Source organism: Thalassophryne amazonica, chromosome 8 (genome assembly GCF_902500255.1).
Source record: "Thalassophryne amazonica chromosome 8, fThaAma1.1, whole genome shotgun sequence".
Classification (NCBI taxonomy): Eukaryota; Metazoa; Chordata; class Actinopteri; order Batrachoidiformes; family Batrachoididae; genus Thalassophryne; species Thalassophryne amazonica.
In genome coordinates, this window is record NC_047110.1 from 108,023,761 (window position 1) to 108,047,942 (window position 24,182).

At 41.6% G+C, this 24,182-nt stretch overlaps 1 protein-coding gene across 2 annotated transcripts in view; it reads right to left on the bottom strand.

Moving 5' to 3' along the window:
- The window catches only part of LOC117516279 (spondin-1-like), a 253,559-nt gene that overhangs the window by 133,667 nt on the left and 95,710 nt on the right, over positions 1-24,182 (bottom strand). For both annotated transcript variants that reach the window (XM_034177214.1, XM_034177215.1), the window contains exons 4-6: positions 10,174-10,247; positions 7,849-7,971; positions 6,867-7,015 (exon numbers count right to left, since the gene is read on the bottom strand). In XM_034177214.1, the coding sequence (XP_034033105.1) occupies positions 6,867-7,015; positions 7,849-7,971; positions 10,174-10,247 (346 nt within the window). The remainder of the gene's footprint in view (positions 1-6,866; positions 7,016-7,848; positions 7,972-10,173; positions 10,248-24,182) is intronic.

Below are 24,182 nucleotides of genomic sequence, written 5' to 3' on the forward strand. Positions count from 1 at the left end.
AAAAAGCATGCAAAATTGGACTAAAAAAATCTGCGAAACTGCGAGGCGCTATATTTTGCAGTATTTCTTTTTCTTTCTTTTTTCTTTTTATTTTTGATAACTCTCACATCCGAGGGGGTGAGGTTGATGACGTGAGGGGGCGTCACCCCCAAACGCCCCCTCGTGGCGCCGGGTCCGGGAGGTGATGGTCTAGTGGTTAAGGTGTTGGGCTTGAGTCCAGAACATAATGGGTTCAAATCCTCGCCTGACTGGAAAATCACTAAGGGCCCTTGGGGAAGGTCTTTAATCCCCTATTGCTCCTGGTGTGTAGAGAACGCCTTGTATGGCAGCACCCTGACATCGGGCTGAATGTGAGGCATAATTGTAAAGCGCTTTGAGTGTCTGATGCAGATGGAAAAGCGCTATATAAATGCAGTCCATTTTCTGTTGTATTTCACACGTTAAAGTACATTTTCCGCAAAGATTTTAAAAAATACATTACAAACGACTGTCTTCAGCAGATACTCTGGGATTCTCTGAGCGAGTTCCTGGGTCACGTTCCTACTGGAACTCAAGTACCTTAAATATTACTGTATTTATCATTTAGACATGCTGTTAGAGGTGATTGGATTACTGTGATTTTTAATTTTTGATGTCTCCTAGCAGTGCATTACATGACAATCTCATATAACCCCCCAAACACCGAAAGGCGAGGCAGGTTTATAATCCTCGTCCGAACAAATAAAGTATCGGTGGGTGATATAGTCAAGAACATCATCTGTCCACCCATCTGTCCAACTGACACTACATCTACAAGAGGTTGAGGTTCTCTTACTTAACGTGGGTAACCAACGAAAGTCTCAATGAAGGACTTATTTCCAAAAGGGCCCACGGCACATGTCTCTCACTCCTCCCCAGCCCTGCTGTTAAGATTGCCAATTGGGAACGTGGGTACAATCGGGAAGCGAACCCGAATTTATTGTGTCCCAGTCCAATGTGCAAGTTGTTACGCCACCACCTCCCTGACAAGACCATTGGACCAACATAACCAAATAAGGCACATGGGTAGTCTCCATGACAAACTGCACTTTGAATCAGAGATACCGTAGTCCTCGTGTTTAAGCAAAAAAAGAAATTTTGTGTAACACCCTAAAAAAAAGGCAAAATGTTAATATTGACTGTGACCATTTTTACAGAAACGTCTCTTCTGTGGTGTTACAGTGCAGTTTGAATTAGGGAGACACAAAATTTGATTAAGTTGTGGGTTTAAAAACTTTACATTCCAACAATTCAGCCACTGGCATTTTGTTGTACAATGTGCAATTGAGCAATTTCATTCCAGAGTTCAAGAGCTGACATTCCAGGCGATAGTGCACAATCAAGCTTTCTGAAATAGCCTGAAGTTTCCATTGTGCCAGGGTAGTTATTAACCCCGCGAATGACACAGCCAGCCAAGAGAGGAGTTAGGGCTGTCTGTCAGCCATTACTATCTCCAAAAACCAGCCTAAACCCAAAGTGACAGGCACACACCAAACTGGCAGCTCACTAACAACACACTATTGTTCCGCCGTGAATGGTCAGGACACACCCGTCAGCACTCAGAAGAGAGGACGCACACAAAGAACGATGTAGGCACATAAATGGTACACCAGCACCCAACCAATAATTTTTCACAGATTGGATGCACCAAAAATAAACATAAAAGTAGAAAAGGAGTGACCCTAATGAAATACCCACACATCTCAATCAGCCCCTTTGAGAGCTGCACCAAGAGGCGTAATTCTACTACTGGACTGCAAACAAAACTCATATTGGCCTTTTGTTCAGTGCATTTGAAAGTATTCACAGCACTTCACTTTGCCACATTTAGTTGTGTTACAGCCTTATTTCAAAATGGATGAAATTATTTTTTTCTCAAAAAAATTCCCTCAAAATTCAGAAATCACATGTACATAAGTATTCACACTCTTTGCTCAATGCTTTGTTGATGTATCTTTGGCAGCAATTAGAGCCTCAAGTCTTCTTGAATATGATGCTACAAGCTTGGTGCACCTATCTTTGGGAAATTTGGTCCATTCCTCTTTGCAGGTCCTCTCAAGCTCCATCAGCTTGGATGGGGAGCATCAGTGCACACTGCACAGCCATTTTCAGATCTCTCCAGAGATGTTCAGTCAGATTCAGGTCTGGGCTCTGGCTGAGCCACTAAAGGACATTCACAGAGTTGTCCTGAAGCCACTCCTTTGATATCTTGGTTGTGTGCTTAAGCCCCTTTCACACCGGGGCTGCTCCCAGTTGTTTCCTGTGGTGTCATGATGACGCAGGAATATCTGCCTCAGGTGTGCACAGCAGGGGGCAGAGAGGAGGTGAGAACGAACCGTCCTTGAGCAAATGTGGAGATGTCTGGAGTTCTACTTAATGTTGACATGTCCTGGACTTATGTCCTTTTTTAACTGTGATGAGAGAGTTTGAGGAGAGAAAGGAACTAACTGCCTGCAGACATTTTTTTTTTCTTTTAATTGTTCACATGTGCGCACATGAGAGAAGAAGCTGCTTCACAGTGCCTCTTCACCAGACAGCTCCACACAGAGAGGAGCAGCAGCTGCAATCAGCATTTTTTTTTACTGTGGTCTTTTTTTTTTTTAGTTTTTACTGCATTGAGTGCACGGTATAAAGGAACACAGCAGAAATCATAAACTGGCGTTGGGTAGCATGGTCTTTTGAGGGTGTGGCTTCTGAGTCACACCGAGTAACACCTCTTTGCCCCGAGTTACGCCTCTTTACCCCGAGTTACGCCTCTTTACCCCAACTTGCGCTGGAACCACTTCCTTTCTGTGTCGGGCACAGGACGCCAAAAAAATTAAATGGGTTTAATTTTTCAGTGCCCGACTTGCTTCCTCCTTTGCACCTCTCGTGCTGTTGTGGCGCCGAGCTGCATCGTCTCGGCACTGAGTTGCTTCCACGCGGCGTCGTCATAATGACTGATACATGGCGCAACTGGGAGCAACCGGGGCTTTAGGGTCATTGTCCTGCTGAAAGATGAACCGTCACCACAGTCTGAGGTCAAGAGCACTCTTTCCAATTTAAAACTTCACCTTGTTGCAGGCATCACCACAGGGAGCTTTGGTGACCCATATCCACTGTATGCTCTGTACTTGTCCATTAACAAGTTAGAAATCCATTCGCTTGAGTCTGCTTCCTCAATACCATAGTGCCGTGTGCCCAGTCAACTTAATCAGAAGGACAGGTGCGACTGATTGATTGATATACTGTTCGGACTTCAAAACACTAATGAATAATGAGCGTTGTAAACTTGGCCTTTTTGCACACTTTATGCCTGTATTTTCTGCCACTTAAACAACACAAGGCATTCAGCAAAAGTTTTTTTTTCCTGCATCTTCCATCAAAATAGGGCCTCTTATCTTCCAGTGTGCCTCCCAGGTCTCGCTGCCATATTGTTTCCATGTTACTACTGAGCACAATTTGTAGGTGTTTTCTTCCAAACTGCACATAGTTAAAATGCTGTTGAGAAAAGTCAAAAATCAGTAAATCCCTCGATGGAGCTGTCAGTTCGATAAATACACACAAAAGGGGGGGGGGGGGGGGGGGGGGGGGGGGGGGGGGGGGGGGGGGGGGGGGGGGAAATATTCACATTTCTACTTCAGTCTAAATGAACAAAATCCACGACTTAGTAAATCCCAAAAGAACTGAATAAATATTCTGCTGAGCCGTGATGGATCCTGTATAAAGAGTTTCTGATTTGCCTGTAACCTGCGGTAATCTCAGTACATTGTGAAAAGTTAATGCGGCCTCATCTGTGTTCCTCTTATTCTCGTCTGGAACAGTTGGTTGATGGCACTCCGTCCTTTGCTGAAAATGTATTATCTGTTCGGTGTTCTGTTGGAAAAGGCACATAATATGTGTACTTTTCTACTTCAAATCTATACAGTTTTTTTACTTCATGTAGAGTCAACGTGCTCCAAGGCTGAGCAGCTTCTTGCACACTGTCTTGCTCAAGGACACATCAACACTGAGAGGCACTCAAACCCGCCAACCTTCTGAGGAATGGACCACCTCCTCTACCACCCAAGATAATGTCCCACCAGCACATATGCACGTAAAAATACTAACTAACTACATAACTGATGCGTCTGAGTTGGAGTTGCAGTGGGCGGGGCTGAAATGGGAGGTGCTATGATTGACATGTGCCTGAGCCAGTAGCATGCAAAATGAGACTGAAGACCAGGTGGTGAACACAGACCTTGAAAATCAGACTGTCTGTCCAAAAAGCATGATGTATGGTGGCCCTAAAGGTACAAGCACTCCTGCTGCAGAAGATGTATGACATCATGGTTTCCATGGCGCCATTCTATCTGACAACAAGATGCCCAAGGCAGTTTACAATGATGCTGTACATTCACCTGAAGCCGCCACACACACCAGGAGTAAGTCAGGGTTTGATTCCTTGCTTCCTAAAAACATAAGTGGAACCAACATCAATGAGCTCAAACACACAAGCTGCAGTATTTGTACGTCATGTTTTTAGTGTGCATTCTCACAAATCCGTGTAACACATCTGCTCAAACACCTGCTTAAGCTACAGAGGCATTATAACCAGAAAATAACCAGAAACCAGGATAACCATGAGAGCAGAATGTACGGAGCCAGAACAACACACATAGAGAAGTGCTGGTCCTCACTCTTTAAGCTCACAAGATGACATTTTACTTTCTGTTCCATTTGCCCGTACTGATTTGGGGAAAAGGGCTTTTGTCCACTCTGCACCTTTTGCTTGGAATATGTTGCAAAAGGAGTGGAAATTAACAGAGTTAATTTCATTGAGTGCTTTTAAATCCAAATTGAGAGGCCAACTCCTACTGAAGCGTATTGCATTCAATGGATTTAAAAAAAAAAAAAAAAATCAACTGCTGATCTCGTAATTATGAGGAAAGATCTCATAATTACACACACACATACATACATAAAACAATTTACACACCTGATCTTTTCTCATAATTATGAGATCCTGATGTCATAATTATGAGATCTTTTCTCGTAATTACAAGATCAGCTGTCAATTTTGTTTTTATCCAGTGAATGCAATACGCTTCCATAAACTCCACACCAGACACTTGTTTTTATAATATGCTTGTAATTTTAATCTTTTTAAAAATCTTTTTACAATAATAATGATAACAGTTTTTATGATTTTTTTTTTTAAATCTGTGCTTTGTATTTGCTGATGTCTATCTTGGCCAGGTCTCCCTTGAAACAGTGGTTCTTAATCTCAACTGGATTTTCCTAGTTTAAAAAAAAGGTTAAATAAATAAAAACAACAACAAAACAAAAATGGCACAAAATGACAATATGTCACAGTCGTAATATTGTGTATAAGCGAAGGTGAATAAGTTCACCAAGACAATCAGTGGGCGGGTTTTCATTCCTTCCCAAATTGCCCAGTTCGAAGAAGCGAATTTAAAATAAACGTGTATTTGAAAAAATTCAAATAATGTAAAAAAAAAAAAAAAAAAAAAGTAAATAAATCACAATTCTGATAAGCCTTATTTCACCATAGTGCAATGGAGACAGTTTTTGTTCTTACAGGCCACATGACTTAATGAGAGGGTCACATGACCTTATAATACGTGGCATGGTAAGCATGCACGAAGAAACATAAATAAAAGATGACATTACAATTAAATCAGTTTATTTATATCACACCAAATCACATTAGTCACCCAAAAGCACTTCACATGGCCTGAAATTACCAAAGGCAAGATTGGATTAAAAACAAAAAAACTAGTAATCCAACAAAACAGCAATACTTAGCATGACTTATCAATCCGTCACCATGACTACTGGAATTTTAGTTCTTGCAAGAGCCTTGCTAGCATGACTGTTATCGCGAGAGCAAAAACCCAGCATTTGTGTTCCATCACTCAGTGGACATGCTGTCATTTCATAATGATTTTTGTAGCAACATTCTGAAAATATAATTAAACTTGTGCTCAAATCTGTAAAGGAAGACAAGCTAAGCTAAGATAATCATCTACTAAGAGATGATTGGGCGTTCATCTGCCCCCTGGTGGATATAAAGTTGAACCCTTTAGACCAATTCAAAGTATGCAGAGTAATAACAAAATTTTGTGCACATATTGTAAAATTCTGTAATTACTAATATAGGAAACAAGTCAGGCACATGCACGTACACACACACACACACACACACACACACACACACACACACACACACACACACACACACACACACACACACACACACATGGAATAGCTGAGGCAGCTCGTTCTCTCAGGGTGTTATCTACTGAGTGCATTCCAAAAATATCTGATCCCCTAAAGGCACAGTCCACTCCAAAGAAGTTGGCTGATGTTTTCCAAAAAGAATTTAAACACTCTGGCATCCAGAGTGTCAGGAATACTCAGCGTCACATGTCAAACGGTGAACCTGATGAAAGGTCACAAACATCATCTGATGTGGAAATACAGACTTCAATAAGCCACAGCTTCTATTCTAAGAGTAAAAATGTACTTTGTGAGTGTTTCACATGTGAGATTGTTGCCTCAACAAGTCCTTAACCTCACAGTGAGCTGATACGTGGAATCTCTGATCAACGTAACGATAATCAGAAAATAACGTGCTGACGGGGTTGCAGTTTCAATCCAATGAACGTGCTGGTTTTCATGGTTTTTGTTGTTATTATTTAAAGCTCAACACTCACCATGACTCACACTGAAGTTCAAACAACACACACACACACACACACACACACACACACACACACACACACACACACACACACACACACACACAAATCAAAGCGAAAACGGACCATATAAATCAAAGAGAAACCTGCCGACATTCACGCTACCTTCTGTCGAATCTCTTCTTCCATTTTGATCGGTGAGCCAAGTTCAGCCACCTGACAGACTCCCTCGCTGGCATAGCCGCCGTACTCCCACAGCACGTAGCCTCTGGAGTGGGACGCACCAATCAGAGCTGACCAGTGGTTGGCTCGTCCTGGATTACAAGAAAGACGTGAACAACAATAAGTTTGAGGAGACTCTAATGAAGAACATGGGGTAAATTAAATAAAAGCGATAAGCATGCTAACCAGTGTCACTGAGCCCAGTGTTGAATTTGTGCTTTGTGTTAGGAAGGTATAATAAATCGTAGCAGATTAGATCGGGATCGATGCAGATGCTGTTGAGTTCTCACATACACTGGGTTTCAAAGACTCTTACACCTGGTTGCCAAAATTAGAACAGAAATGCTTCCAATTTTTAAAAGGTTTCAGAGATCTGGGCCCCTGGTGGCCACAACTAGAAGAGAAACCTGCATAATGTCAAATGTCTTTGTGAGGTGAGCCTATGTGCCAACTACACAAGGTTTCAGACATCGAGCCCCCTGGTGGCCACAATTAGAGCTGAAATATACCCAACACTGAACATGTCTGAGGTCACTGTGAGGTGACCTTGTGAACAAAGATTCACCTTGATATACAAAATCTGTCAACATATCTCCTACACAAGGTTTCAAACATTTCGCCCCCTGCTGGCCACAATTAGAATCAAAATATACAAACTTGTGAAAGGTCTCACTGAAGTAAACTTGCACTCCAGGTTTCACCTTGATAAAGTCCTTGTCAAGTATTGTGAACACATAAACCACATGGACCCACTGAGGCAAGTGATCCTAGACTCGCTCTAGGTCAAAAGAAGATTGCCTTGCTAACTGATGTCCTTTGTGATTCCCAGCATGCATCTGCACGTGGTTATGAGAATGTAGCTTCAGACATGCTTGGATTTAAGTGTGCGTGCACGTACGAGTTAACATCAGAGATCCGAACTCACTGGGATAGTCTTTGGGATGAACCTTCTCGGACCAGTTCCCGTAGAAGGTGAGTCTGTATTTGGCAGTTCCACAGGCACAGCACTCTATAGCCGGAGGTCCCGTAGCTACACCGTACACGGACTCTGCATGTGACGACACAAAAACACTCACGTGTGCATTTTTAAAGGATACATTCAGACTGATGAAGCCACCTGGTTGAGTGGTGAGACGTTTCCCATCTAAAGTGCAGTTTCCTCGACTAGTCTTCAGGAAGCTCCACTACAGGTGCCCAATTGATACAAATGCATTTCCTTTTCAGGAATTTGTAGAAACAGGGATTTCTCACGTACGATGTCATTATGAAAGGTGAGTAGAAGCTTTGGTTCTGTTCCTGAGTGCTGAACCACGAATGAAGGGAGACAACTTCATCCTGGTATTCAATCAATCAATCAATTTTTTTATATAGCGCCAAATCACAACAAACAGTTGCCCCAAGGCGCTTTATATTGTAAGGCAAGGCCATACAATAATTATGTAAAACCCCAACGGTCAAAACGACCCCCTGTGAGCAAGCACTTGGCTACAGTGGGAAGGAAAAACTCCCTTTTAACAGGAAGAAACCTCCAGCAGAACCAGGCTCAGGGAGGGAGAGTTGCTGGTACCTCTCCAACAGGCCCAACAAATGGCTACCCAACTCTGCTGACTTCGTGTGCAGGGTGGTGTATCTGTGGTTAGCATCCTGCAGCTGATCAGTTACCAGCTCTTTGGTGCTGTCCAAAGCCGGGTCTGAACCCCCGACATGTTCCAGAGCTCTAAGGTTGACACTGAACTTATGTCAGCAAATTGAAACAGGGTGAAGACAGAAGACTGGTTTGCACAATAGCCTCTAACCATAACCCTTTCTCACGTACCGCGCCATTATGAAAGGTGAGTAGAACACTCAAAGATGTGTTTGGTAATAAAGGCCTAATACGACAAAAGGTTGTAAAAAAAAAAAGTCAGCTTTTCATTTAACACAATGTACAAAAGACCCAAAATGCAGTTCAATGGCATGTGGGTGCTTTGACAAAACCGCCACAATACAGCTACGACACAACACACTGGTGTCAGGCCTGACTCAGAGTCATAAATATTCAAAAACTGGCCTCAACCAGTGTTTTGCAAAGAGAGGTCAAGGAGAACACTTGAATATTCATGAGTCCCTCACTTGCAGTTAAAGTTAAAGACAGATGAGCCGAATGAGGCCTACACCGAACTTATGTCAGCAAATTGAAACAGGGTGAATACAGAAGATTGGTTTGCACAATAGCCTGGAAAATTCCATTTACTGTGCCTAAGCAGGCGATGATAAATCCCCAGAGACTATGTCTGAAAAATACTGTGCAGAGCACCTGGGACGTGTTACTCGCCACACCCGTCTCCTGCTCCACCTCCCTCTGCCGTCGGACCACCAGGAGAGGGACGTGTCCCTTCTCCACCAGGTGACATCGATCAACCAGACTACTTTTTCATTCCACATCCGCTTTTCCTTTAAGAGAGACAGGTGGACTGAAACCTGGTGGATTACTATTTGGAGGACGCGGAAGGGGACAGAACTGAGAGGTTTTCTGGCGAATTCTGCTTTAACGACTGCAGTGACTATTTCTCTGACACAGACATGTGACCGCAACACCAACTTTAAAGGTTGCTCCAAACCTCACACTGTTCTGGAGTTCATAAGATCCCGTGTAGACTGGACATGGCTCCAGAGCCACATGCAGATGTGACGCCCCTCTGAGGGAGGGGTTTAAATCTGAACCCAAACCTCGAGTTACACTCATGATATCTGGAAAGTGTTGCTTTGAGCGTAGCAAAAAAAAAAAAAAGCAGACCCCAACAAACAGTAGGACTTTGTGCTTTAAAGCTGTCCTAGTTTATTGAAATACTCTTAAACATGGACAATTTACAATGCACCAACTGGACAGACAGATGGATGAGAGAGGAAAAGAATCCTTTCTCCTTTTTTTTTAAATTGTCCAATAAAATGTGGAGCAGAGCTATCAGAGTTCTGCTGTCTCTGAGTATTCAGGTGTTCAGTGTTTATTTGCAGAGCCATCAGCTTTCCAGTTGCATTGGATTTTTATCGGTAATAAAGGACAATCACAGGCGCCATAAAAACTGTAGTGCAGCGCTCAATATTTAAAATCCACTCCAACGAGATCCTGGAGAACCTCACAGCTCCCCGCTTGGCTTCTTATTTTTTTTTTAGACATTGTATAAAAGAGTGGAGCAGAAGAAGAGATAATGGGACCACGATGAGCGGTCGGGGATGAATAGATGAGAAGACGATGGGCCACCGTCATTACCTTTCTCGCAGAGCCGCACAGTGAGCGAACCTTCCTCCTGGAAGTAGATGATTTTCTTCTGAACAATGCTGGCCCTGCAGAGACAGACAGAAAGACACACAGAAAGAAGAGAAATGATAAGAAACAGGGAGCTGACAGGAAAGGAGGTGTAGAAAGACCATTAGTTGGATATAACACTGTATTGTTTTTGTTTTTTTCCCTCCTTCCAGTATGTGATGTGTGTAATCTTCAGTGAGAGGGGAAGCGAACGGCTTTCCCTGGGTTTCGTAATGGACAGGGAGTGCACATCTTTGTGTCCAAAGTACATGATACAATCACATTGCTGCTATATGAAAAGAAACCGAGCAATCTCGGCCGTGCACATGATGGATGGAGAGAGACCCGAGTGTTGGAATTACACTTGGAAACAGAATATACTCTAGAAACCAGTTTGGGATTGAGCTGAAAGGAGGTAAGTTGTTTTCTCAATGTTACAAGGAACCTTCTTGAGTAAAGTTGAAAAGTCTCGTATTACACATTTTACACGGACACTGTACTTTCTGTAATACTTTCTATTTGTCAGGAAGTGGTAGAAATATCAGGGTGATTTGTAATAACTTTATACTGTTCTGCAATACAACCTCACACCAACATAGAGTCTTCATTAAATCAAACTTTACAGACTCCGTTGTTGTTAGAAACGGGTTAAGAATCCAGCGATATTTTGTCAAACGCATCCTAATCACGTGTTACACACAATCCAACCACTAGGAGCACTGTGCAGCTGCAGGGTCACCACATGATCCTATTCAGGACCAGTGACAGTATGAACATAAAGTTACCCTCACACAGCGAAGCTAACTTTCATTCGCGGATTAGCTTTTCAGCTAACTTTGAAAACCATCAGCGGACCAATTAGCTTCCTCTAAATTCAGTCCCACTAACTTTCAGTCTGCTAACTTTTTTTTGCTGGCATAGTGAGTAAAGCTTAAAAAAACACTTGTAAATCCTAAAATCATACATGTTATTTCCTGTCTGTTGTGTGTCTGCAACAGTCAGGCTGCTGTGATGCGCTCAGCCCTCCCCAGCAGAAGGGGGCGGGCCAGCTCTCCCCGTGTTTGCGTGGGTTCCCCCTCTGGGTGCTCCGATTTCCTCCCACATCCAAAGACATGCAGGTTAGATGGATTGGAATCTTTCAATTGTCCGTAGGTGTGCATGTGGGTGTGACTGTGTTTGTTTGTTTGTGGCCCTGTGACAGACTGGCGTCCTGTCCTGGGTGTACCCCGCCTTGTGCTCTATGTCTGCTGGGATGGGCTCCAGCCCCCTGCGACCCTTAATTGGACTAAGCGGTTGAAGATGAGAGTGTGTGTGTGTGTGTGTGTTTGTTTTGGGTTTGTAATTGCCTTTGAATGTACTCAGAAGTCCCTGTGGTGCTTAAACTCGTAACTGGCTTATCAGTAGTCAACAGTGTACCAAGTCAATACTAAAAGTTAGCGGTTAGCTGTTTAGCGGTTTAGTCAAGAGGTGAAGGACTCTCAGACCAGGAGAAACAAGATTCTCTGGTCTGATGAGACAAAGATTGAAGACTTTGGCGTCATGTTTGGAGGAAATCAGGCACCATCCATTCAGCAGCAGGAACTGGGAGACTAGTCAGGATTGAGGGGAAGATGAATGCAGCAATGTACAGAGACATCCTGGATGAAAACCTGCTCCAGAGCGCTCTTGACCTCAGACTGGGGCGATGGTTCATCAGCAGGACAATGATCTTAAGCACACAGCCAAGATATCAAAGGAGTGTCTTCAAGACAACTCTGTGAATGTCCTTGAGTGGTCCAGCCAGAGCTCAGACCTGAATCTGACTGACCACCTCTGGGGAGAGGTAAAAATGTCTGTGCACCGACGCTCCCCATCCAACCTGGTGGAGCTTGAGAGGTGCTGCAAAGAGGAACGGACCAAACTGCCCAAAGATAGGTGCTCCAAGCTTGTGACATCATATTCAAGAAGACTTGAGCAAAGGCTGTGAATGCTTATGTACGTATGACTTTGTAGCTGTAATTTTTAACAAATTTGCTAAAATAATAATAAAAAAAAACTTTTTTCATGTTGTCATTATGGGTTGTCATTATGAATTTACTACATTTTGTACTAAGGCTGTAACATGACAAAATGTGGAAAAGGTGAAGAGCTGTGAATACTTTCTGTATTCACTGGATGCAGAATACAATATCATTTCTGAATCCAATATTTCTCTATGTTGGACTCCTTACCATCCATTATTTGTATAATATATACATACATACATATATATATATTATTTTTCATATATTATATTCTGTGCTGTGGAGCCAGTTTTTTTATGCTGTGGAATAGATGCCACTCTGCACAAATCCACATGTCAGTCATTTGAAAAGACGTCATGTTCTGTTGAAAGAATCATTACAAAAGTTACTCCAACTTATCTTCTCAAGTCTGGTCAAATTAAAATTTGAAGGAGCACAGACACAAACTTTTAAAGTTAAAAAAAAAAAGATTTGTTTTTGGAGTTTAGGCAAAATGCAGTGGAAAAAAACTCGTAAAGTAAACCACCTTGGAATCCAGGTTTTAGTTATTTTCTTTTTTTAATTATAGACTGTCAAACTGCAGCAGGGAAACCTGTCGACTGCAGAACTGAACACTGGTCACTGAATTTTAAACTGTCTGTGCAGCTTTTCTTTCTCCTGTAAGACAAACTGAATCTTCCTCCACATGAAAAGTTGATTATGAAGTAATCTGACACACCTTTAGAACCACAGGGAAATACAACAAAACCACCTGAAGGTCCACCCACACGTTTCTGCGTTACACGCTGCCTCAGGTCTTCTTCTGTTTAAAAATAAAAACATGTTTCCACACGCAGATGAAGAAACTGGCAAAATGCTGCAGAGACACAACAGGGAAGGTGCAACCAAAAAGCTTCATTCTCAAGAACTGAAGAAGTAGTTTGAGATTGTTTCAGCATGAAGGCTAAGATGATCTGAATCATCGTAAATCTGCCAGCTGGGATCATCCTAACCTTGCTTTTGGAAACATGGGACTCAGATTTATGGCTGGAATTAATTTATATTTGATAAATAAACCGTTTGACCACAAGCATCTGTCAGACTATTACTAAAGTTTAAAACTATGAAGGACGGCAAAATCACAGTCTGTATATTTCACTTTTGTTTTCTAATTTCATGCCCTAGCAGTCAACCCATGTTGCAGGCTGTATTGCACCATTAAGCCTGTAAAAGATTTATAGGAGCAATATAAGCAATAACTCCAACTTAATGACGCCAGTACCTCCTCCGTCTCCACACTTAGAGCATCCAGCTCAATTTCATATCTCGCTTCTATGTTTCTCATCGGTACAAGGTAAAGAAACACTCAGCGCCTTCTCATTATGAGAAGAAAGCAGGGTTTAAAACGAGAATGGTGCATTGTGGGATGTTTGTAGCCCCATTAGGGCGGCACAGTGGGGGACAATTTGCTCCACGTTAACACTTTAAAAACCAGACCAACTCTTCAGAGGGTTTTCAGCAGCTTGTAAGTTGTGCTTATGTTTTATAATCGATGTTGGGAATACGCAGATATCTTTAAATTTTAAAGTCCTTCACTGTAATTGTACGATAGACTAACAGAGGATTTTACTGATGGGTTGGTGGTGGGATCAGCTTTAGTTTAGGCATGGCAACAGGCGCGATTTGTGGTGTGTAACATGTGTCTAAAATAACTGTTGTCAGAATGGGACAAACAGCAGTGAAGAATATAAAATGGTGAAGCTGGGGCATTAATTTCCCAATGTGTGGAAAATGTTTATTTGTATTACTTTTTTGGGGGGCGGAGGGGTGGGGGAGCAAAATAAGGACAATGATTCTACCAAATGGTCTGTGTGTCTGTATAGAGAGTGCCAGTCAAAAGTCTGGACACACTTTCCCTTTCAAATGAATGGGATTTGAATCGAATTATAATATGAAATAAAATACCTTGTTCAGGAAAATACTGGTGATTTTATCATTACTGTTGAACATTAGAATGTTCAAAGGTGTTCTGTGACATGGTAGAAATAAATGGACTGCATTTATATAGGGCTTTTCCATCTGCATCAAACGCTCAAAGTGCTTTGCAATAATGCCTCACATTCACCCCGATGTCAGGGTGCTGCCATACAAGGCACTCACTACACACCAGGAGCAATAGGGGATTAAAGACCTTGCCCAAGGGCACTTAGTGATTTTCCGGTCAGGCTGGGATTTGAACTGAGGATCTTCTGGTCTCAAGGCCAACACCTTAACACACACACACACACACACACACACACACACACACACACACACACACACACACACACACACACACACACACACACACACACACACACACACACACACAGCTTTTCTGTCCCATAGCACAGAAAAGCTGTCCAGAAGAAAAAGTTCTCCAGACCTTGGAACTGATGGGCGGGGTACCTGTTCCACATCACAAATAAAATAATCCAACCACAACAACAATAAAATAAATAAATAAATAAATTGTTTGACAGAAAAAAAAATGGTGACAGTAAATACTCAGAATCAAGTCCTCTGTGCTCCTCAGCACAAAAAGAAAGACAAACAACCAAAAATAAATAAATAAAGTTGGGGGGGGGGGGGGGGGGATAATACTTTCTCCGCAGCACAGATGGACAGATGATGTGCAGCTGGGACACGGTGCCAGCTGCTTCTGCACCGGTCCGATCAGGGAGCCGGTTTGATTTAGTTTTTTTCCAGACGGACCAGGAAGCCTCTGATCCAAAGATCCAGCTCAGCTACAGAGAGAACAACCAGCTCCGTCACAGTGACCACAATAACTTCAGAAAGGGGAGATGGAATGACACTATTTTTTAAAAAAGCTTGTTTTTCATAATTAAGATTATTCTAATATTATGCCTGAAAAACTATGTAGATTTTATTTAGAGACAAACTGATGTTTTGCACCTTGCTCTGTGTGTATGTGGGGTCATGAGTGTTAATTGTGAAGATGAAGTCTCACTTTAACACATACGAACAGACATTTATGCAGAAATGTTGGCTAAAGCCGCCTCAGCACCACAGCGCCGCACACCGGGAGCAGGTTTCTGGTTCCTCATCTCGTTAAAAGGATTTGGAAGTTGGGGTTCAAACTGCACAAAGGTGCAACTTACCGGAAGAGCATCTCTGCTTCATATATACTGAATGTAAACTTGCTTTTCCAAATCCTTGATTTAACTCGTGGTTTTGTGAAATCATCCTTTCATGACAGAGGAACGTACTTGTCACATGATTTAACACACACAGCAGCTCATTGGAGGAGACTCGTGTGTCAGGGTACAGATTTGGAAGATTATCGCCAAGAGACACTTTAGATAGCGTTGATCCTGATGACTGATGTCGGGCCATTTTCACCACAGAGGGCTCATACGAGAGGGAGGATTTATCTCCACCGCCGCGCCGCGCCGTCCTCCCACTGTAATGAGCCTGAGAAGCACGAAGCCTTATCAGTTTGAATGTCTGCCATAGAACACCTCAGGAGTTTCATTTTTCCAAGAGGGATTGAAATGTTTAACAGGGCATCAGGCTGTCGTTAACTGATTTTCAGATTTTCTTTATTCTACTCTTCAGGTTTATTGTCAGTTGAAGTTGTGACATCTGATACATTACATATTTTAAAGGTGCAGCCCCTTTCTGTGTTCCACAAAATTTATTTGAAATCCTTTGTGTGGGTATTATGTAACAAAATTACAGTTAATTCTCAAAAACTTAAAGACTACATGAAGGAAGAAGCATATGCTGCACTCATAACTTACAACTAGCACAAAAACACTCCCTTCTGTTCCATCTCCAGCCAAATGGGGATGGGAAGCATCTAATGATTCTTGGTTAGTGTTTTGGACTGAACTTCCAGATGCATTCAAAGCATGCTATGAACTGATTTTTTGCAAGTGCCAGAAAGCTTGCAAGGGAAATTGCAAGTGTTTCAAGGCCAATCTTAAGTGCACATCTCTCTGTGCTTGTGACGGACAGTGCTACCAAAATTAAGTGATAGAGCCATGGAGAACACTGCAGTGATTTTCATGAAGCAGTATGTATCCTAATGATGATTTTGACTTTGATTATTGGCAGTAGGCATTACATAGAGGACTAATGTCCATGTTCTTCAGTGCACATTGCTGAAACACTATTCAACTTAACTGATTCTATCACAACAGATCCTTTCCCATTTGGTTAGTACAGTACATATTGGACTTAGCTTATGACATCATTTGGAACCCAAGATTGTTAGGGTCAATAAAATGATAAATATTGCTTATTCCAGAAAAACATGTAGTTGCATAATTAATCAAATTTGTACCTGCACTCCCTGCTTTCATTGGTCCACCATCTTGGAATCCAAGATGCTTTACTGCAAACAGACATTGGGTAATGAGTCCATATAAATCCTTGACCCTGAAAACATGGGGTTATCATTTAGAATTATTTAAAAATTTGCACTACTTGCAGAGATATCGCAAAATATCTGTTTTTGGTGGTGGCCATGTTGAAATCCAAGATGGCGGACATGTTACGATCTTGTAAACAGTCTCATTAGATTTCTAGACCCAGAAAATGGGGGGGGGTAGCCTAAAACAGAATGCTTTTATCTGTCTTAGTATTTAAGTTATGGGTTGTAATATGTACTGAAAGGCGGCCAGATTGAAATTCAAGATGGCAGCCACCAGGGGGTGTTTCAGAGGTGGGTCCTAATCGAAAAATGACCCTTTGGGGGTCCCCTACAAGTGTGCCAAATTTCACAATTTCTTCACAAAATGCACTTTTTTTCGACTATGCCACTGGACTATAATCATATATCATAAGACATATCATAAGAAAATGGACATCATGTATATAAGTGATATTTACATAATAAGGGTAATAAACAACATATATAAGAAATATAGTACTATATAATATTATAGGAATTACCTTCTAAAACCTAAATGTTAATCATGTTCATGTCATTCTGGAGGAACCTGAAGTTTGCTCTTTAACATCCATTATTGTCCTTTACAGCACCGTTTGTTCTAAAGTAATATATATAAAATGTTTGAAATTTGGTTTGTGTTATGAAGTTTCACGCAGGTTAAACGTAGCAGACACAGAATATTTGGAATATTTATTTTAGAAAGTTTAAAGGACCTCATGCAGTAGTCTCTTAAAAATGTTATGAAACTTTCATAACATTTTTAAGATTTCATTGAAAGTCATAAAAGTTACATTTTGGTAGTTCATTTGCAATTGTCGTCATCAGTGTCTCAGGGTTATTTTGACTGCAGCAACTGTCTGGTGTGCAAGGGCTTATTAGATATCTCAATGGAGAAAATTGTGGTACTTTAAAATGATATACTGTGGTGAAGCTGAAATAAAAAAACACACCAATTTTGGCACCCCCTGTAAAGTTACTGTAATTTGTGTGTTAGTTTTTCACAATGCATGTGATCGGCGATCCACTTATATTGAGACATTCTGAGCGTAAAACTGCATTTGAGATTTACAAATCTGTTGGTCTATTTACACTCCTATCCAGTAGATGGCAGCGTTCTCTGCATTTTGATGGGGGGGAGGAGGAAGTGCTGAGATCATCTTATTTGAATTTTCCCTTAATGCCTTTCGGCACGTGTCTGTTTAACACTCAAACATTCAGGAATTAGTGCATTACTTTAAAAATATGTGCAATATTATATTTTCAATTTGTAAAAATGAGTTGCCATTAATTTTGTTAAACTGTCCATAATTAGTTGGTTTTAAATGAAACCGTGAGGGAAAGGTGCTTTGCGCTTCATGTCTCCTGTCTGAGGCATGTTGAAAGCAAATAACTTCTTCTTCTTCACAGCTGGTCTGCCTCCTTTTACTGGGGGAGGACTGAGCTTCTCGCAGCTGTCTGTTTATTGTAAAGTACAAAACAGGAATTAATATGTAGGATTTTAGGTTTTACAGATGTGTCTGACCGTTCAGCTTTACTCACTATGCCAGCAAAAAAAATGTTAGCAGACTGAAAGTTATTGGAACTAAATTTAGCGGAAGCTAATTGGTCCACTGATGGTCTTCAAAGTTATCTGAAAAACTAATCTTTAACAAAAATATTAGCTTCACTACTTAGTGGTTAGTTGTGCCCACCACTGCAAAAAGCAAACAAAACATAACCTATTTACATTCACATTCCAGCGTGACTCACCATCAGACGCCTGACATTCGGTGAATTTTTGACAATGTCAGTCAGGTGATCAAAAAGAAACAAAAAACCCCAATAAAACTACCACACAGTTCAAATAAATGGCTCAACACCAATAAAACTCGTGTTGTATTCACAGTCAATTATATTAAGTTGAAACTAGATCGTTCATGACATTAAAATTCACCCTGTCCACTTTAATTTGTCGGAATAACGACATTTATTAATATTCTAAAAGTCACGACTGAATTGGCGGTTGAACTGTTTCAAGGCCACATTTCGGTAGAACTTCATTAATGAATTTACAAGCGTTCATTTCAAGTGGTCCTTTTCATTTGGAATGTCTAAGCGTTAAAGGACAAAAAGAAGGCTAAAGAACAACTGCTGCTGCTGAATAAAGCTGAAAACACACAAACAAGTCAATAATATGACCGCAGCACAGATCTGCAAACCTCTTGAGGAAGTTCTTGATCTGTCTGTCACTGCAGAAAAACCCCTTTACAACAGTAAGCCAGATCAAAAACATCTTTCAAGAGGTATGTATAACTGTGCTGAAGTCACAAATCAAGAGAAGACAAGACAAGTGTAGGGAGAATATCTGATGGACAAAAGGGACAAAAATCAAGTTGTACGTTGGGAAGAGATGAGAAAATGTGACAAGACAATGAAATTCTACATAATGAATAGATGGAATACTGCAAGAGGATATACAGTCCTGTATAGGTCAAGAGGCCCGGTGCTTATTTCCAGAGTGTCAGACGGATGCGAGTCTATGACTCACTTGTCCAATGCAGGTTGTTTCCCCAGCCAAGGCCAGTACCCATTTATAGTTGGGTAGATTGATAATGTAGATTAAGTGACTTGTTCAAGGACACAGACAGTTAGCACAAGCGGGATTTGAACCCAGGTTTACATATTACAGGGTTACCCAAAAACCCAGAACCCATAAAAATTGTAATAAATCCTACAAAGGTGCAGCAAATTTTAAGACATTTGCTGGACTTAAACTGGACCTTTAACTATTAAACCTTTAAATTTTATGGGTTCTGTTTGTTTTGTTTTTTTGTTGGGTTTTTTTTTTGGTATGGGGGAGGGGGGGTTACCCTGTCGTAGGCCAGTTCCTTATCCACCCAGCTACCTGCTCTACTTTCACACCAATCAATCACAAATATTTTGCTGATCAATATATGCCTTAGATCAACCATCTAGATTTCTTGGTTGCTGAGATATATCAAAAAAGAAAAATATGTTTTTTTTGGACCATATTTTCCTTAATCTTTCACTTTTGACCAAACTACTCCAAAATCTAATCACATTTAGATATCTATCCAAGCAACATTCCCACAAAGTTTGGAGGAAATCCATCCAACCGTTTTAAAATTACCTTGTCCACAGACACACAACCACCCACATGCCAGTGAAAACAATACCCTGTTATCACCACTCCTGCAACGGCCGGGTAATCAGAAGGACAGTCCCATGCATGTTGCTATGCCAACACCAGAGACTGCTGTTGGTGTGTATATAGCAACGGATCTCACACAACATTGATGCCTTTGACTGAGTTGACTTCCCACAGTCTCTATGTTGACACATAGCAAGCAGCGAACCAGTGGCCTCATCCTCCTCCTGGAATCCTCCCGGTGACACCACCGGAATACTGATTGGAAAACCGAGCAGAAGGATGGATAGAGGTGAAATGAGATGAACAGGAAGCCGGGGGTGCAGTACACAGAATGAGGCAAGAAACGCAAGCGTAGACTTGATAACAAGATGAGAAGTCGTCACCAGGAGAGCACAATTCCACCGCTGCAGACTCCCACCCACATCCTCCCCGTACGCCGCTCCCAGTGGAAATGCTTCCAGGCACCGAAAGGCTTTTCAGGAGTTTGTGGAGATTAAAGAACAGATTTGGACTGAACACATCAAATCTACTAGGACCTGGGTGACCTGGAGTGAAGACCAAAAAAAAACAAATAAATACACAATCAACCACACGCACGGGATCTGGTGCACAGCGGCACATCGTGCTCGCACAAGATAAAAGTGGAAATGAAAAAAGCGTGGGTGAACACAAAGTTATTAAAGGAATTTGAGATTTGACGATTTCACGGTGAAAGCAGCCATAGCGTTTTGCCGTTTTGCTTCAAACCAAATCTTTGGATCCAGCTGCTCTCATCTGTCACATCTGTGGTTAGAAAATCATCTTAAAACATTCACACTATGCACAGGGTGGTTTGATTTTCAGCATTTTTATTGGTAAATTCAGAACAGCTCTCGTAACTTAGAAACTATGTTCAAAAAAATCTTGGGGGTAAAAAAAAAAAAAAAAAAAACTTTCTGAGAACTGGTCTCTAGAACTGGTTTCAAAATTCACATTTTCGACTGTATGACTAACAGAACGTGTGCAGTATATTTTGTAGTACACATTAGTACACAAAGAAAGGCATATTTTAGAATAAGTATCAGGTTATAGTAAAAAGTTTGTCAGATGTCATCATCCATCCTGGCAGCCGTTGTTGCGGAGAGTCAGCTGGTGTCGTATTGCAGCTGGTCAACAAAAGTCCACGCGGGAGGGATGACCCACAGAGGGGAAACAGTGTTTGGGCTGCCATCAAATGTGGTTGCCAGATAGTTCTTTTTTTTTTTTTTGCTGCACCAGCAATGACCAGCAATTTGCAACTGCCCCTTCCAGCTGGTAATGGATATATTACATTCATTCATTCATCTGGAGGGGGTTGGAGTCCATACCAGCAGACATAGGGCGAGAGGTAGGGTCCACCTTGAATCGGGCGCCAGTCTATTGCAGAACATTATTACATAGAGCTCCATATTTGTAAAGTGATCCCTCCAGTTGACATTTAGATCCCGTTCAGACTGCGGCTGGATCGAGCCAGATTTAATCCAGATTGCTTGTAGCTAGTTGCGTTCAGACCTATTGGTCAAATCTGGCTCATCCTACAACTGTACACACAAGTTCAAATTCAATCTGGCTCAAGCTTGCAAGCTGAATTCAAGCCATGTGCATGTGTGTTTATCTGGAGGTCAGTGTACCGCACAGATATTCTTGGCAAGAAGGCGCTGTAGAGAAAAGCCGCACTCACATGTCAACAACAGGCAGAAGAAGGAAAACTAGATGTTCGTTGTTTTCTATGAAAGCATGACAGAAAAATCCACTCCCTCTGGCTGTAACTGTGGCAGCCACGCAACATGATGGCACTTGCTGTCAAAAGTCAATAACAATTTTCAACTTTTGCTGTTTATCGCAATGACAAGGACAAACCAGACGTTCTATATTTAAAGAGGAGGGAAAACGGACAGTGAGAGCTGGATTAAGTGCAGAGAGTCACCTGGTTTTAAACAGGTCAATGTGAATAGTTGGGTAATATTTCAGAAAGTTTTGAAGTTCCCATCAGAGCCAGGGTTTCCTTTTTTAATATAATGCTGTGCAAAATGCTAAAAACTACTGTATCTTTCGGTTAATTAAATCACTGTTTCGTTATCATTGAAAAATAATCACACCTCAGATCATCATCACCTGCTGTCTGCTGCTGCTGCCGATGACAACAGGAATTCTGCTATAACGGCGCTGTGACGGATTTTTTGTGAAGGCAGCAGAAGGAGGATGTTTGCTGTCCATGTCATTGCAGCCGCGCTGAGCGCCGCCACAGTGGAGAAGACGTTGTGGGCACATGGACGTAGTGAGGAAGTTTGATGCGAGCCAGACTCATGCCAGATTTATGAATTCCACTCAAATTTGGCTTAAGCTTCATAGTGGAGTTGAGCAGAGAAGAATTTTGTTTCAACAAGACAGATCAAATCTAGGCTTGCATCTCAGATGTGTCTTCTGGCAAACTGCAGCTGAACTTTCAGTTCTTTTATTTTAAAATTCCTCCTCTATACCAAAGGTGTATAACTGGAGGGATCATCAGTGCACACAATTCTGGACGATGATTTCTTCCTCCTCTGGTTGCTGCACGCCAGTGATGAGGGTGAATGATTTTGTGCAGACTATTCAAAGATTTTGGATGTGACCTTCCTCTTTAGATCCTTACTGCCAGTTCAGATTGTGCACTTCACTTGGTATCCTCATTGCCAAAAACATCCTCTAAGTGTTGTGAGAAGGAATGACAACATCAGAACCCACTCCAGATGAAGAAATCATCACAATCCAGGAAGGAATCACACTTCAAATAGTCAAAACTATTGTAACATGGCAAAGTAAGTCTGATTTTATGGACCGTAACTCATGCGAGTTAACCAGGCTCACTGTATGTGCTGGACTGTGTCTGGGGCACATTTGCACAGCCTGTAACTTGGGTTCTGTTGGCTGTGGTAGACTTCTGCTTCTATGGATCTGGTGCTTAGGGCTTGTTCTTGTGCTGTGATGATCAGAGCCTTTGTGCTGTCCTTTAGGGCCCTTTAACATATAGTACGAATGTGGTCAAAGTGCGCATGAAGTGCACATGAAGCAGGAACCGTATGCAGTACGTGTAAAATCGTAGCAGCCTCTAATGCCTCGTACACCTGTTGCTAACTATATGCGCACATCAGGGGCTGAAAGACAGAGTGTGCGTTGTGAGAGCCCATCATACTCTCTTGCGGCAGGTGTCGGCCAAATTCCAGGTGACACACACAAACATCTAACACCGCTCACTTGGCACTTAAAAAATTTGTGGCCATTCACGCTATTAGCATGACAACAGTCAGTAGACGATCACTGTCAAGCTGGCGGTGAAATATGTCTAAGTGCCCACATGACTATGGAGTTGCCGAGTGCACATGTAACGTGCCAGAGTGACGGTTTCCCCCACAACACGTGTGCATGTGTTTTTGCACACTCCCCTGCTCCCCCAACATGTGCGTTCCATTGCTGTTGGATGTCATCTTTCACAAATATCACTTACAGGCTTCAACGCTGATTTGATGTTTATTCAACCAGACTGGGAGCTAACAAATTTCCGTTAATGTGTAAAACCCTTGAGTTGAGTGGTATAACATACAGATTGTTACTAATACTTATATTTGTTTGACAAACACAACAGACCCATTTTGATCGTTACAGTGGTTGAACAATTTCCGCATAATCAGTAAAACCCTTGAAGAGGGGTGTGTAAGATGGGTTGATTGGAAAAAAACTCATAATTTGAAATAATAATAATAAAAAAAACTTCAGTTGAGCAAACTCAGTTGAAATAGAAAAAAAAAACCCTTCTCACTTGATTAAAATTCATGAATAGGTTGATTGGGAAAAAACTCAATTTGAATTAAAAATTAAAAAAGTGATCTTAGTTCAAATAGAAAAAACCCACTCACTTGATTGGAATTTATGAATATCATTTTGATCCATGTTAATGGAACTCAAATTCAAATGATTAAATTAGGGCTATGCAACCTTGAAAAAGAACTAAGTCCAAAATGTAAACAAATGCACGTGTTAATATTTCTAATTCAACTACATGCATAATGTTTACCCTTGGTGACATCATTCAACATCAATCTCTGGCCATAGTAGTGCTATTTTTCATGTTTTGACAAAGGTGGCAATAAGTGAAAAGAATGACGTCATGTTTGCACTCCGATATTTTAATATATGCATGATGTCATGTTTGTGCGCTCATCTCTGATTAGACAAGCGTCTTCCATGCTGCCTGAAAGGTTCAGGAAAAATAAATTTGTGTCCTGGACGTCACAGCTGCAGAACACGTACCGTGTTTTGACGGTGCGTGTGTGTGTGTGTGCTTGCTGTCCTCACGTGGAAACACATAAAAGCATATATCACTTTT